This window comes from Lactuca sativa, chromosome 4 (assembly GCF_002870075.4).
Source record: "Lactuca sativa cultivar Salinas chromosome 4, Lsat_Salinas_v11, whole genome shotgun sequence".
Lineage (NCBI taxonomy): Eukaryota > Viridiplantae > Streptophyta > Magnoliopsida > Asterales > Asteraceae > Lactuca > Lactuca sativa.
This window is the reverse complement of record NC_056626.2, coordinates 387,105,801-387,121,276: the sequence shown is the minus strand read 5'-3', so window position 1 is coordinate 387,121,276 and position 15,476 is coordinate 387,105,801. Positions and strand designations below refer to the sequence as shown.

The window sequence follows — 15,476 nt, the reverse complement described above, 5'->3', positions numbered from 1 at the left end:
TATAACCCAAATCGCATCGAATCCCTTAGCCGAACGAGGTAACTTGGTGATGAAATTCATCGAAATATGTTACCATTTCCACATACGAACCTCAAATGGCTACAGCTTGCCATGTGGCCTTTAGTGCTTGGCCTTGGTCATCCGACATGCGAAGCATCTCTCGACATATCATGTTATATCTCTCTTCGTGAACCACCACCAGAAACTAAGTCTCAAATGCCGATACATCTTGCTGGCTCTAGGGTGTATTGAAAATCTGGACTTGTGTCCCTCCTCCAACACAACCTGTCTTACTCCACCAAAATCCGGTACCCATACACGACCATATAGGGTCAATAATCCACGTGTCGGTAGAAAATCGGTTGATCTCGCTTATGAGTCACTCTTGCTTCCAGTTCTCTTCCTTGACTCCCTCAGCCCGAGCCTCCCTAATCATACCCAATAATCGTGATTCAATCGAAATCCTCATACATAGGTTCCCACCAACATAACTAACCGTCTTGCGTCTTAAAGCATCCGCGACCACATTTTATTTTCCTTCCTTGACCACGTCAATCCACCTATGTTGCCTCATGTTTAGATTCAGCTGATCTGTGAGGTACCTCAAACTCTTGTGATTTGTGTAGATGGTACACCGGACCGCATACAAATAATGCAATCAAATCTTGAGGGCAAACACCACTGCTCCCAACTCCAAATCATGAGTCGGATAATAGACCTCATGCGGCTTCATCTGCCATGAAGCATAAGAAATAACCTTCCCTCGCTGCATAAGAACCGCCCCATACCGGTGATGGATGCATCACAAAATACCACAAAATCCTCAACACCCTCAGGGAGGATCAACACTGTGGCCTCACATAACTTCTGCCTCAAGTTCTCAAATACAATCTACTGCTCAGGCCCCCAGCCAAAATGTCACCTTCTTCTTCTTCTAATATCCAAAAATCAACACTAAAGGCTTAGAAAGCAATTTTCAGGTTAGGGTTTGCTTAGAGGCTGAGAGAGTGTGATGGAGGTTGAGGGTGAGTAACCCTGGCCATCACATTCTCTTAAATATGGGCGCAAACCCCAAAGACTAGGGTTTCTCATTAAACCGCCACCACGTTGTGGCTATAGGACGCCACGTCGAGGTGGTCATTTAAAACCCACGATACAATGACCATCTCCACGTTGTGGTATGCCTTCACCACGACATGATCCGTCCAAAATCCAAAATACATTTAATTTAAATACTTCTAGGAATTCGGGTGTTATATTAATTATTTTGGCATATGTGGCCATTACGTTAGGCGTAATTAAGGTATGTGGGGCGTACCATGTCAAGACTTGGACATAGGGTTTTCCACTTAGTACGTTGGGCGTACCTAGAGTACGCAGGGCGTACTCGATTCAGGGGAATACCCTAATTTTTGGGTTTTCGACCCTGTAAAACCTAAGTAACTCCCTCGAGGTTGGCCTTATCCTCAACCTCCATCCTCTAAGAAGTTTCCTTAGAAACCTTACCCCCTTTTGTAATAGCATTAAGCCTTTTGAGTGAGTTAGTGTGTGTTTGGTTCATTTTGAAGGAAGAAGAACTCTTTGGAGAAGCATTGAGTGGTTTAAAGCTTATAGATCCAGATCTTGCTCACATTAATTATCCTCTTGGGGGTATAAAGTCTCAACCTTGTTGATTCATCTCTTAGATCTAGTTTGTTAGGTTTTTTTGCATATTTTCGTCCCTTGAGTTGATTCATGTGAGTATAAGTTACTCCAGAAGCTTAGAATACTACATCTTGATATTTTTGAGGTCCTTAATGAATAAAAATAGCATCTTGATGGCTTTAACTCAACCATGCAAGAGTTGATGTTCATAATATGGTGCTAGAAGGTTAGAAATTGGTTTTGGGCCTCTTTGAGCCATGTAAAGGCATAAAGCTGACAACTTTATCATTTAAGACATTCCTAAGAACAAGATATATGAGTTGGACATTTGGTCTTAAAGGATTAAGTGCTTAAAAGTCGATTTAGGCTTTTGAGGCGTATGTCGAGTGTACCTTCCAGGTACGCAGGGCGTAATAGGCTTGGCCTGATTTCCCTCTCGAACGTAGTCTAGTACACTGGGCGTAAAGGTGGTATGCATGGCATACTCACCTGAAATACATTGGCGCCATTTTGGGCATTGGGGTTAGTTTGGGCCATATTGGGCATTAGGGTTAGTTTGGGCCATTGCTTGTTGGGCCTAGTGTAGGAAGGGTAAATGGTATTTTACCATTTGTGAGAAGGATTATGATTTGGATTTTTTTATTGTGGATTATTAGCCTAAATAGTGATTAGGGTTGGTTTAAATGTGTTTAGTGTGAGGAGAAATTGTAGCAGCAACTTGCGTGTGATTGCTTATCATCATATTAAGGTGAGTCTTCTCACAGTATTTGGCGGGTCGAAGGAACCAATGTCGGACCATTGATTATTGTTATTAGGATGGTAGATGTCTACGTGACTCTTACATGTATTGTATGTGTTTGTATGTATACTGGGCAGGGCTCGATGCCAGGCGAGGCCTGATGAGTGGGTTGGGTGGGGCTCATCTCATGTTATTTAAAGATTTGTACTAGGCGGGGCCCAATGTCAGGCGAGACTCGATGGATGTCGGGGGAGACCCATTATATGTAGGGTATTTGGTGTTTTGGAGAATTTCACTGAGCTATGTGCTTACGGTTTAAGTTTATGTTTCAGGTACTTCCGGTTTGAAGGGGAAAGGCCTGACTTGATTGCAGCGCATCCACCCGTGTTCAACATTTTTATGATTTTTGGAATTGTACTCTGGTAAATATTTTCATATTGACATACTTATGAATGGTTTTATATGAATACTTGATGGTTTTTGGTTGACCTAAAAATGAAATTATTACCTATGATTTTTGGGATGTCACACTCAATATTTGTAACGTCCCAAAATTACAAGACTAAAAATTTCTTTTATAAAACATTACTTAAAACATAATTATCAATCCATGACATAATCAGAGTATTAACTTCCAAGACATATGTTCATTATCAGAGTAAAACATTCCCAAACTGTCTAATCTATGGTGTGTGCCGTGCGATCACCCCAAGCTCTTCCCTCCGCTACCGGAAGTACTTGAAACCAAAACTAAAAACCGTAAGCATGAAGCTTAGTGAGTTCCCCAACCTACCACATACCATGCATAATCACATACTGCACATACTGGGCCACGCCCGCTATTCTAGGCCTCGCCCCTACCTCGGGCCTCGCCCGCTACAACGGCCTCGCCGCTCCAGGCGTCGCCTGGCTTCGAGCCCCGCTCGGATACAGATCTGTTTCACTTAGGCCTCGCCTATCACTGGGCCTCGCCCACTAACATATAATAGCACATAAACATATCACAACATATAAGCTAAACATATACTAATGGATCCTGCCCTAATGCCTCGCCTATCTTGGGCCTCGCCCTTGTCCTTTACTAATGAGTCATGGAACCCCGTCCACGCTCCTACTGATAGTGAGATACGGGCCCATCCCACACTCACTCTTTCCCTAACTTGGGCCTCGCCCCTGATCTGCAGGTAATGAGATGTGGAACACCATCCACACTCTGCTATCGGTGAGATACGGGACCTCGCCCACTCTCACCTCCCTACCAGGCACATACATGTATCACACAGGCAACAAGTATAACTATCATATAAACCATTCCATGGGCACCCGCCCGCTATCATTGGACCTCGTCCTGAATATCATACTAGCATACTGTGCCTAGGGCTAACCCTCGGGTCTTCTACTCATAACTACATGGGCCGGCATTGTGGCCTTAGACCCATTCACACAAAGGGAAACTCACCTGCACTTGCTGATCTTGCTGATAACCCCTCTAGCTGCTGCCCAACAACTCTTTGAACTCCTGCTCCACTAGCTCCCCGAGCTACCAATATCAATGCAACACTTAGTCTACATGTCCTCCGAAAGTCAACTAAGTCAACTCAGGTCAAAGTCAAAGTCCTGGTCAAGGTCATCCTTCCAGGTCAACCCTACTCGCCGAGTCTGCCTACTGACTCGCCGAGTTCACACGCTCAGAGTCCTTTCATTCGTGACTCGACTCGTCGAGTCAGCCCCTGACTCGCCGAGTCTACCGATTTCCGAGTCCTGACCTGTCCAACTCACTGAGTCCCCACCCAACTCACCGATCCGAGTCTTAACTCGAAGGGTTCGGGGTTTCGCGACTTGACTCGCCGAGTCCAAGAGCAGACTCGCTGAGTCCAAGGCAATCTTCAACAGACTCACCGAGTTGTTCTTCCAACTTGTCGAGTTCCTGCCCAACTTCAACCAACTCGCCGAGTCCACCCATGTGACTCGCCGAGTCGTTCCTGTTCTGAATCCATTCAGTGGCTTTTCGAGCCATGCAGGGGCTCCAAACTGTAGATCCATACTTCCAAAGCTCAATCCTTACGTAAAGTTGCAAACTTTATGTATAACTAAAGAGATCTAGGCTCAAAACACACTAGGGCTAGGTTTTAGGACAAAAGGGCTTCACCAACTACTCAATATCTGATGCTTTACGACATATTGGACCATCCCAACACTATATTTGAAGTGGCAACCACATATCTAAGCCCCAAACCCGAATTGGGTCTCAAGCAACCATAAAACCCCCAAATCTCATAACAAAAATAGATCTAGATTCAAAGGAGGGAAGATAGCAGCTTATTACCTCAAAGATGAACACTAACTGAAGTAGATCTCGGATCTACACCTCTCCTTTGAAGCAACCTTCTTGATCTTTAAGTTCCCTTCAAAGTTTCCTTCCTCCAAAGCTATTTCTCTCAAATGATGGAAGCTCACACGGAATCTAGGGTTTACAGGCTCTCTAGGATGATATGGAAGCTGAGGAAGGGACATAACACCCTTTATATAGGATACAACTCCCGGGTTTAGGGTTTTCCTTGTTCAGACCAGACTCCCCGAGTCCCCTTAGCCGACTTGCCGAGTCCCCTTAGCCGAATCGCCGAGTTCCTCCTTGGACTCGACGAATCGGCCCTTTAACTTAGGGTTTCCTTTCTTTTCTTGGCCTTCCTGATTTTGGGTGTTACAATACTCCTACAGGCGTGGAAGGGAAACCTTTGTTTATGCATTATATGTTTTGCAAATAAGTTGTTAAAAACCCACGAAACGTAGTAAACAAAATGTGTTTCTTAGATCACTGAGTAAAAATTCACCTTTGGGGGGAAGAAATTTTATCTTATTACTAGTTTCATGTTGGTGTTTTTTTTCGACGCTACGAATCCCAGTTACGACTTTCAATTGCGATTGTTTCATATGGTTGTCCAAATGATCCGGTTAAGTTGGAACATATAAATAACGCATTTAATTCTTTAAATGATTTATCGGATGAGAATAATGTCCGAGTGTGTCTACAATACTTGGTGGAGAAAGGGTTTAATGGTCACTACCACAAAACTGGACCGTCATATTCTTTACTGCACTCAAAAGAGAAAGTAGACAATGAAAAAAATCATATTGGAGTGTCAGATGGGACTTCATAAATGTTAGATGCATTTGTTATTCGTTCATAATATTGCATAACTACAACATAAACATATGTCTCGTATTGTGGTTGTGTTTGTTGGTGATTTTAGTGTCACCAGACATTTTATGTAATTGAAACTAATATGTGAGCTAAGGAGCTTATTATTTGTAGTCTGTATTATATGCTCGGAGAATGCGGAGTGCATGCATCGAATTATGTTCGAAGAATAGGTGCTTATGGTAAGATTGACGAATCTCACCAGTTTTGGAAATCATTAATTATGCCATTAAATTCGTGATACAATTAATTAATTTAGAAGATGAAAACCCTAATTTGTCAAGTATATACACGACTCATCTTTTGAGCTATATGATCCTCTTATGAGCTCTCTCTATCTTCTATAACAAACTTAGAACTCTTCTGGCAAATTGGCTTGTATTTATGTGTTTAGATTCACACGTGTCCTTTTAGATTATTCTATATTGGATTTCTTGCAACCTGAGCATAATATCAGTCCGGAAAACGAGCTTATGCGATCCATCATGAATCCTCCACCATAACCCTTTGATTCCCCCAACAATGTTAGGGATACTTGTAGACCCCTATCATAGGTATACATCCTAGCAAGTGTATATGGTGATTTTCCCCGATAGAGGATTGAGGTACATTCCTTAACAAGGGTACCACATAGGATTAGGGTACGCACCATTAGCACCCTCACATAATGATAACATTCTTGAGGTTGTTCAGTCAGATTTCCATTCCCAAACACCACCATTGGCACTTAGGTGTACACACCGAGAGACGTATCTTCGATTTGGTTCAAATCTTTATGGGTACATATGAAAAAGAAAGACATTACACGCACACATTCCCTTAAGTTCGTTAGACAACAATGACATTTTCTCTCTCCTTTTAACATGTAAAATATATTTTATAGGAATAAGAAATATATTTATTTAACATTCAAATTTTGATCAAAGATTATTTTCATAAAATACATTTTTTGAGCACTCATTCATTAATTTTAATTTACTTATATATCAATAATAAATAATTCAAACAACCCTTGATTTCATATTTATACTACAAGAGCAATTTATATATTATAACTTTATGCTTCAATAAAAAAAACCAATTATTAATAAATAAATTCTCAATATTATTTGATTTTAAATATATATAAATGTGTATATATTTCTCCAAATACAAAATAAATGTAAATATACATCAAATAGAAATTGCAAACAAATAAAATAAATTCACCCTCTATACATTTTTTTCAACTATACATTCTTAGTTACATTTGTGAGTTGTTATAAGCCAAAAGGGGCTTCATCAATCCAAGAACTTCCGAATTCTTCTTTAGTTAGCCATGGAGTTTGCGCGAGCTTTGTATTGTGTCTCTTTTTCGGTGAAATAAGCTTTCATCCTCCTCTTCAACTCCTTCCTGTAAACACAACGATCAAATCATCATCAAAATCAAATCATTCAAAACACAACTTTTTAAACCGATACATGATTTCTTATTCTTACATCATGAGTTTTCTGTCAAGAGCCGAGGAAGACAACATCCCTTTGTTCTCCTCCGCTCGCCGGAGAAGATACGGCATGATTTGATCAACAGGTCCGAACGGCAAATACTTGCTCACAGGGAATCCGGCGTTCCTCAAAGCAAAAGTCATCGCATCCGCCATTCCATACAACGAAGCAAACTCAAGCTTCCCGCTGTCTTTTCCGATCGCATATTCACGAGCCTTTTTTGCAGCTAAACTTGCTGTTATTGTTCATCGATTTTGTTCAGAATCTCGTTTAGTTTCATGATTTTCACAAATGGGAAATGAAATCTTTACCTGAATTGAGATTATGGGTGGCGAGAATGAGTCCTCCGGGACGCTTTGAAATCTGATCAAGCATAAACGCAGCACAACGATTGTAACATTCGTGTGTGTTTTCAATGGTGTCATGAATCGGAGACTCAACACCCAACGAGTTAGCCAACTCTCTTTCACTCGACATATATGCTCCACGAACAATCTTAAATCCGGCAGGTAAGTTCATTTTATCGGCGGCGATCTTCGTCATCGTGATCCTCTCGCCGGCGTCCTTCATGAAAGCTTGAATGGTGCCATAAACCATTGGTCGTTGTGATTCGTTGTATTTAATCGCAGCCCAGTATGTTAAGTAATCAATTGCAGGCTGAATTGCAGTGTCTTCAGCGTCGATTACAATGCGAACGTTCCCTTCAAAAGCTTTCTCACAAACCCTCATTAATCGTTTTTGAGCTAATTCGAGGTCATCTTCTTCTTCACCATTCAATGGCGCTGGTTGTTGTAATGTGTGGTAGAAGGGGCTTGTTTCAGAGAATATCGGTAAAGTTTGTTGCTTCCATGGAAGCTTGAACGATGAGTTCTTGTGCTCCCATCGAAGAAGATCGCTCAATCTCTTGAGCAGATACACTGGGCAGAGTGCTGTAACCTTCACTGCCACAAATCCAACCTGTTTTTTGTCCAAATTTAGTTCATATCCATTTTGGGTTCTTGAGAAAAATATCAAAATCGGACAAAAGTTTCGTCTTTTTGAATCAAAAAGAAACTTACAGACGAAGGAGGAAGAGATTGGGTGGATTCAGCGGTTTTGATTAAGTGTTGAGCAGCTTTATCACAAGATTCGTTATCAACCGCATGTTCAACCCCATAATCCAACATTCCTCTCACACCGGAATTCCACAACCTCCGAACAGTCTTACCGGTTTCAACCGTATCGCCGCCGGCCACGAAATGATCATACGCCGTATACTTAATCGTCCCCATCACAACTTTTTTAAACAATGGAACATCCATCAACTTTGAATTCATAACCCAGAGACTCAAATCCACCATGGGTTCCACCGCCGCGACGTTCAACGTCGCCGCAGAATGCAACAGTTTCCCTGTTGGAACCGAGGCAAACAAAGTTTTCGTGTCGTCAAAGTTGAATATGTTGTCACCATCTTTTCCGGCGACAGCGGCGGTAAGATGTTGTGGGGCTTGTGAAACAATGGTGGTGGTGGCGTTGGTTGTAGCTCTTTGAGCTTGATGGCATCTTGAAGGTGAAGCGGCATTAACACGGTGGACAGCAGATCGGAGTAATTTGAAGGAGACATCTTTTTTTATCATCGCCATGGTGGCGAAGGTGGTGGTGGTAGTTAGCGGACGGCGGAGGTCGCTTAATAACTATGAAGTGATCTTGCCTCAGGTCTGAAGAAGATCTAAAGCAAGATCGCTAAATAGCTATGTAAGCACTGTGGAAAGAAATGATATGGATTTATTAACCCACTGTGTGTGTGTTTTATTCGATGATTTTTATTGAGGTGTTGTTGGAGGTATTTATAGTGGTCAAATTATCGGGTAAAGAAGATGATATGATGACCCGACCCGCGTGAGATTCGTGTTGTGTAGGAAATTTGTGAGGTGAAATGGTTAATGAATTCGTGAGAAACACTAAAGTTGCCCGTTGTATCTCTAAGGTTAATAAAAAGTTTCCAATTTTGGAAAGTTTCCATAAATAAAAACTAATGGATATTATGGAATGTATTAAATTAATATAAAAAACCGGAATTTCTAAATATTATGGGATTTTTCTATTGTGAATCAACTTTATAATCCAATAACTAATTTTGTGGAAATTCCATGCATTAGTTTCCATAATTTTGTGAAGAGTAAATTACAATGGTTCCTATGGTTTAGGGTAATTTATGTGTTTGGTCCCTAACTTATTTTTTTAACTCGGAAGATTCTTATTGTTTGTTTTTGTTACACGCTTGGTCCCTGTCTTACCTAAAAAAACTATTTTGCCCTTGATTTTTTAAAATATTTAAATAAACACACTCCAAACTCAACCCCTTCACCTTACCTTACCTATCCCATAATTTTTTTCTATTTAAATAATAGTCATTTTAGGTAAGACATGGACCAATTGCATAACAAAAACAAACATTAGGAACCAAACGCGTAACAAAAACAAATATTAAGGACTTTCCGAATTAAAAAAATAAGTTAGGGACCAACCTCGCAAATTACTCCAAACCATAGGGACCATTCGTATAATTTACTCTTTTGTGAATTGAGTGGTTTTTAGGGGTTATTTGAAATGTCTTTTAGATAGATTAAGCTTAATTCGGCCATATTTAAATTGTTTGATATGGTATTTAGAAATCTTTGATTTTTTTTGTTTCTTTTATGTTTTTTCCTCGTCTTAAAGAGTCTGCCTTGGTTAGATCCTCTTAACTAATTAACATTTTGGGATTCTATTTATTAGACTAGCTAGTAGGTCTTAATATGTAAGGTCGGAGGGAGTGATGCCACTGAAACCGTACTTTTTTTTATTATCATCTAAGTGTCATATCATTTTTTACCACAAAAGTGTGGTTTCTTGCCACACCCAAGAAGTGGTGACATACTTTATCTAAAAAAAATTAATTTAAATAAAAACTTTAATTTTCTCCCCACCTAATCACAAAAAGTTAAATTCTCTCATACAATCACAAAACGCGGTCATTTTTTACCACAATGCGGTCTAAACCGCACCTAGGGGACAGTGTTCGTGCCTAGGTGGCGAAACCGCATTCCTTCTACCGCACCACACCCCCAAGTCTAAAAACTCGTTCGGTATTTTATCAAGTTCAAATGCATGTTATAAATGTGGAAAAATGGAATGAAGAAGCGGAAATTATATTCATTTGTTGTTTAGAAAATAGATTTAGTTCTATATCTAAACTTAATTTGTTACGTATGCTACTAAAAGATATAAGATAGTTGTATATGGAAAAAGAAAAGGTAAGTATAACCGTGCATCCTACATTTATCGAACACTGAAAAAAGTTTCACAAACTTTGAAATAATCTTAAGATAAAGGCTAATCACAGATAAATAAATAAATAAATAAATAAATAAATAAATAAAGAGAAATTTATTAACATAGCCAAAAAATTTAACATTTTAGTTAAAAATAGCCATAAATTAGCATATATCATTTCTAATAAATAAATATTTTTTTGTCACTTGTCACACTCTCATTTAATTTGTCAAATGACATTCTGTGGTTATTTTGAATTTTTTTTCTCACATGTCATTTTATGAGTTTTCTATTTTATTAAATTCCACATAATATTTTAATATAATAATTACGATAAATATAGTAATAAATGGATATCAATTTAATTAATAAACTTATATTTTAATTTCAAAATTCATAAAATTAAAGCTTATTAGTTTCTTTTATTTATTTAGATTATTTGTTTAAATTTAAATGATAAAAAATATTTTCATTATAATAATTCAATATTTTTTTATTTTCTTATAAATTCAAAGTTCTTATATATATATATATATATATATATATATATATATATATATATATATATATATATATATATATATATATATATATATATATATATATATATATATATATAGCCAACGAAACTGCAGATGAGTTAACTTGTCTACGGTTTCGTCACTCGTATGTGGTTTCGTCGTTTGACTCGGTAACTCGTCTACGATTTCGTCAAATTGGTTGTGGTTTAGTGATCCATGTGGGTTTTGTAGCTCATTAGTCCATTATATTTAAACCCTAAAAAAACTTTTGGGATTCAAAGCTACTTAATTTCTTTATGATGGAGGCTCCTATTAACAATTTTTTATTTGTTTTTTATTATATAAGTTGAAATCTGGTAGTATTTAGTATGTTTATTGTATGAAAATTTAAAAAAGAAAACAACGAAAACGCAACTGAATATGCATGTTATGTGCATAACGACTAGTAATACTACATATGGCATAATCATCCGCAGTTTCGTTCTTTTTTCGATTTTGTATCGTTTTTTGTGGTTTCGTTCTTATGTGGTATTACATAATCGTCTAACAGTGTCGCTTTTGTTAGTTTTCGGAAAAAAAAGTGATGAGCGAAATCGTAGAAGGTCAACCATCGATGAATGTATAGGTTGTTAATGTACAAAATGTGAATTATGGATTTGTACATTCGTATATAACCATGTTATCTATAATTACATTCATATTTTTTCATTCAAAGAAAGGGAAACTCCAAATGATATGAAAGGAAACTGCAGATTGTTATATGCCATAAAAAGTCATCGATCACGAAAGTCCGTTTAAAGTACTTTTTTATATGCACCAAATTATGACCTCTTTCGCATGAAAGTGACACCATGAATAATTTATTGCATATTTATTGACTACAACGCCCACTATGTCGTCTTGACTTGACCACTTTTCATATCTCTATTGTCTGTGCACAGCTTGATGAAAAATATTTTTCATTTATCGGAAATATGCTAAATGTTGACTTGGCAACCTTCTTCTTCTCCAACTTTTGTGAGTCTTAAAATCCAGATCCTCCACCACCTCATAATCAAGTCGCAACAACACTCGTAATATTCCACACGGCCTATCAACTTCGACCCAAAACCAATGTTAGCTTTGCATTACTTTCCTCGACCTAAACCACACTGAAGTCTAACCCTTTCTTACTATACCCTCCGATTTGATGCTCGTTACAACCACTACATCTCCTTTAATCGCTCTAACGATACCATAGATAAAACCTTTTGTTTTGTCTCCACCACAAAAAGCTCCTATCAGAGCTTCGATCCATCCAATGGCCACCCGAGCATTCTTGGGAATTTCTAAACAATGTCATTTTTGTGATCTTGTTCAGATCAAAAGTAATGGTCTCCGTCATACTCTTTTTTTAGATAAGAAACCTAAATATGTTAAAAAAAATGCCACTAAAAATAAAGAATGGGCATCAACTAAGCTTTACATGCCAACAAAAATTAGGTTCATTTGCCCCACCCAATCATCAAATATTGTTGGCTTTAAATGGATATTTTGGAAAAAAAATTCTCTCAAACAACAGTGTCGATCCACTCAGGGCTCGTGTTGTTGCACAAGGTTTTACTCAAATTCTAGGTGTGTATTATTCACTTACCTTTGATTCATTTGTAGACGCCTCCATGGTATAAATCACCCCCTCCCTCTCTTTCTTTCTTTCTCACCCTCTTGTTATTCTTAACAAATGTCATCTTTTATCATTTGAGCATCAAGAATGCCTTCTTCAATGAGAATCTAACCAAGACCTTCGTTATGGAGTAGCCTTCGAGTTTCATTTGTGTTTTTTTATCCTTATCATGTTTGTCAACTTATTGTTGGATTAATGTCTAAGTCCATAACTATAATTGGTAAGACTTGAACCGACCCGGCATGGTCTATTTGGGTTGCATGGCATCAGGACAATTGGATAGACAAGATGAGGAAAAAGGATACTAGTGATTTATATTAATATATGATAAGCTCTAATATATCAATATATAATCATATTATTTAATTAGTATTGATCAAGAATTAATTTATAATTAATTAATTGATCAAAAGGAACTAATTAAATATGGACTCTTAGACATATATATATGTGTGATGGGCCAAGTTCATTTAAGTTAGGCTAAGCTTTCGTGGATAGTCCATGGAGTGTTTAACCCATGGATCATAAGAAATGAAAGGTCATGGGTATTAGGGTTTAACCCTAATCTCTACACTATATAAAGAGGTCCTTGGTTGGTGAAATGGGCACTAGTGTAGGTACACTAAGAGGGCTAGCCGATTTCACTAGAGAGAACCAAGTATCCTTATTCTCAAGGTCATTCCAAGTGTTCATGGTGTTGTGTGAACTATTTGAGGTATCACACTTGGGGCACTAGGCACTCAAGCTTCATGAAGACAAGTTACAACAACAAGGTATGTATTCTAACTTGTTTTATTACCCAAGTATAATAGATTGTATGCTAGATAGGGTAATACCTTGGAATATTCATATTTGCATGTATAATAGAGAAAACATAGATCCAAGGTACTTAGGGTTGCATGTACACTTAAGAGTGTTAGAATGCTCATAACCCAACAGTGGTATCAGAGCCTAGGCTTGTTTTCTTGTTATACTTGCTTAAACTGCTTAAAAATCGAATTTTGGTGCTGTTTGCACAGCAGACTCGCCGATTCCACTGATAGACTCGCCGAGTCCAAGACAAAAAGCATCCAGCTCGCCGAGTTGGTTCGTGCACTCGACAAGTTGGACCCCTTGACATCATATATTCGACTGTTTTGGCTGGAATTGGACTAGGAACATTACCCTAAGATGTTTTTGGACTTATAAACTTGTTTTTGATGTGGTAATGTTCATGCTAATCCAATTTCAAAGATAATTGTCAGTAGATTCATGTTTTGTATTAGTTTATAAGTTATGCTAATTACATGAAAAAGTTTGATGTGAATTATATTTGTTCATATGAGTTGCTTAGATTAATAGATAAGTTAATTGATTATGTGTTTTCAATCCATTTTAATCTAAGAGATGATTCTAAAATGTGTTTGTGTAACTTGTCCTCAAGTTACATGAAAAGTCACATTTAAGTTTCTTAAAACTCATAAAAGTTGGCAAAGGTTACAAAATAAAGAGTCTTGTCCTCATTAAATGGCTTTATGACTCCATAACTTGTCCTCAAGTTATGGAGGTTCAAGAGTCTCTTCATTAAAAATAAATAAAAAATAAAATAAAATGTGTAGCTTTAATTAGTTCCGTAAGTTACAAAAGAAGAAGAGTTACTTTCTTTAATAGTTTAAAGTCTTCCATAACTTGTCCTCAAGTTATGGAACTTGAAGAGTTTTTTTTAATTAAAACTACTTCAAACTCATAAGTTGTGGAATTAAATAGTTTTGAATAGTTTCAAAACTTGCCCTCAAGTTTTGGAATTTGAAAAGTTTTCTTTCATGAATACTTTAATTCCAAGTTAATCCCTTAGAATTTTAAAAGTTAAAATTCAACTCTTATACTTTATAATATTATAAGTTAATAATATTTATATATATAAGAGTAAAGGCGTCTTACCATTAGTAGGCCTCATTCATGAAGTCAATCTATAAGGGGGGGGGGGGTATAAGGTTACTGCCTATAAAATGACAGTTTAATGGGTGTCCACTCTCACCCACCGCTTCCTTGACCGGTGGATGATCGTTAGTCGAACGGGCAGGACAAGGACTAGAATTCTCTCTTCATTAAAAGTATTAATGATAAATACTAAATAACTAAACTCTTATTAATACCCAATATTAGTTACTTAGGAACATGTAAATAAGGTGCTAATCCATGAAATTACACTTTGCACTTTGTTTAAGCTGTTAGTGGAGCGTGTGTGGCTAACCGGCACACTAACTTGGATTTAACAAGGTAGGCAAATGGTAACGTAATATTTATCATAGTATCGGTGGAGTGTGTGTGGTTAACCGGCACATCAATTGAGGGGTAAATATTAAGGGTACTGAGTATATTTGCATGGTTACTTCACACCTTTTTTTGTGATCCTCGGCATCCCAATCACAAAACCTGAAGGGCACACTCGAGATTGAAACATGCCTTTGAAAAGTTCAATGAATCTCAAAATAATCTAGGAGTTTCAAAAACCAATTAAAACCTAATAATACATTTCGTTTATCTTGGTGGAAATTGGTGAATCGTCATTCACCTACCTTCAATATTTTATAGCTTGGATTACGGCATCCCTCTTCCAAGTTATAAAATAGTTTGTAGGGTCCTGGCCTTAATATTTCATATTGGGTGTTATATTAAAGACTTAGATCAACTATCTTGAATATCTCCCAAAAGATGTCTAGTTCAGACATCTATGATCCTCCCAAATCTCTTGGAACTTCACTTCCTCCGCCTCCTCCAATTATTCTCCTTATCCCACAAGTTCAAGGTCTCTCTAGCCCTATTGGCAAGCAAGGTCTATGTGTGCACACATCTTGGAGATGAAGTCACATATTGACAAGCCAGGAGAGTTGGGTATCAAATTCTTGAGAAAGTTGGATGTCCAATCACTTTCTAAGTCACATAGTGAGT

The 15,476-nt window shown here is 37.7% G+C and overlaps 1 protein-coding gene across 1 annotated transcript; it reads right to left on the bottom strand.

Moving 5' to 3' along the window:
* Window positions 1-6,704: 6,704 nt before the first annotated feature.
* On the bottom strand, window positions 6,705-8,998 carry LOC111896867 (proline dehydrogenase 2, mitochondrial). Its single transcript, XM_023892836.3, has 4 exons — window positions 8,126-8,998; window positions 7,379-8,024; window positions 7,062-7,302; window positions 6,705-6,975 (listed from the first exon to the last, which is right to left on the bottom strand). Exons 1-4 carry the CDS (start codon window positions 8,687-8,689, stop codon window positions 6,891-6,893), a joined length of 1,536 nt encoding a protein of 511 aa, XP_023748604.1. The 5' UTR covers window positions 8,690-8,998; the 3' UTR covers window positions 6,705-6,890.
* Between the last annotated feature and the right edge of the window lie 6,478 nt (window positions 8,999-15,476).

What these genes read in the sequence shown, in the direction of transcription:
- LOC111896867 (XM_023892836.3), bottom strand. Translation starts at nt 8,689, where the DNA reads ATGGCGATGATAAAAAAAGATGTCTCCTTCAAATTACTCCGATCTGCT. An exon ending in AATCTCTTCCTCCTTCGTCT is followed by an intron (nt 8,025 to 8,125) that starts GTAAGTTTCTTT and finishes GACAAAAAACAG; the next exon opens with GTTGGATTTGTGGCAGTGAA. An exon ending in CACCCATAATCTCAATTCAG is followed by an intron (nt 7,303 to 7,378) that starts GTAAAGATTTCA and finishes GAACAATAACAG; the next exon opens with CAAGTTTAGCTGCAAAAAAG.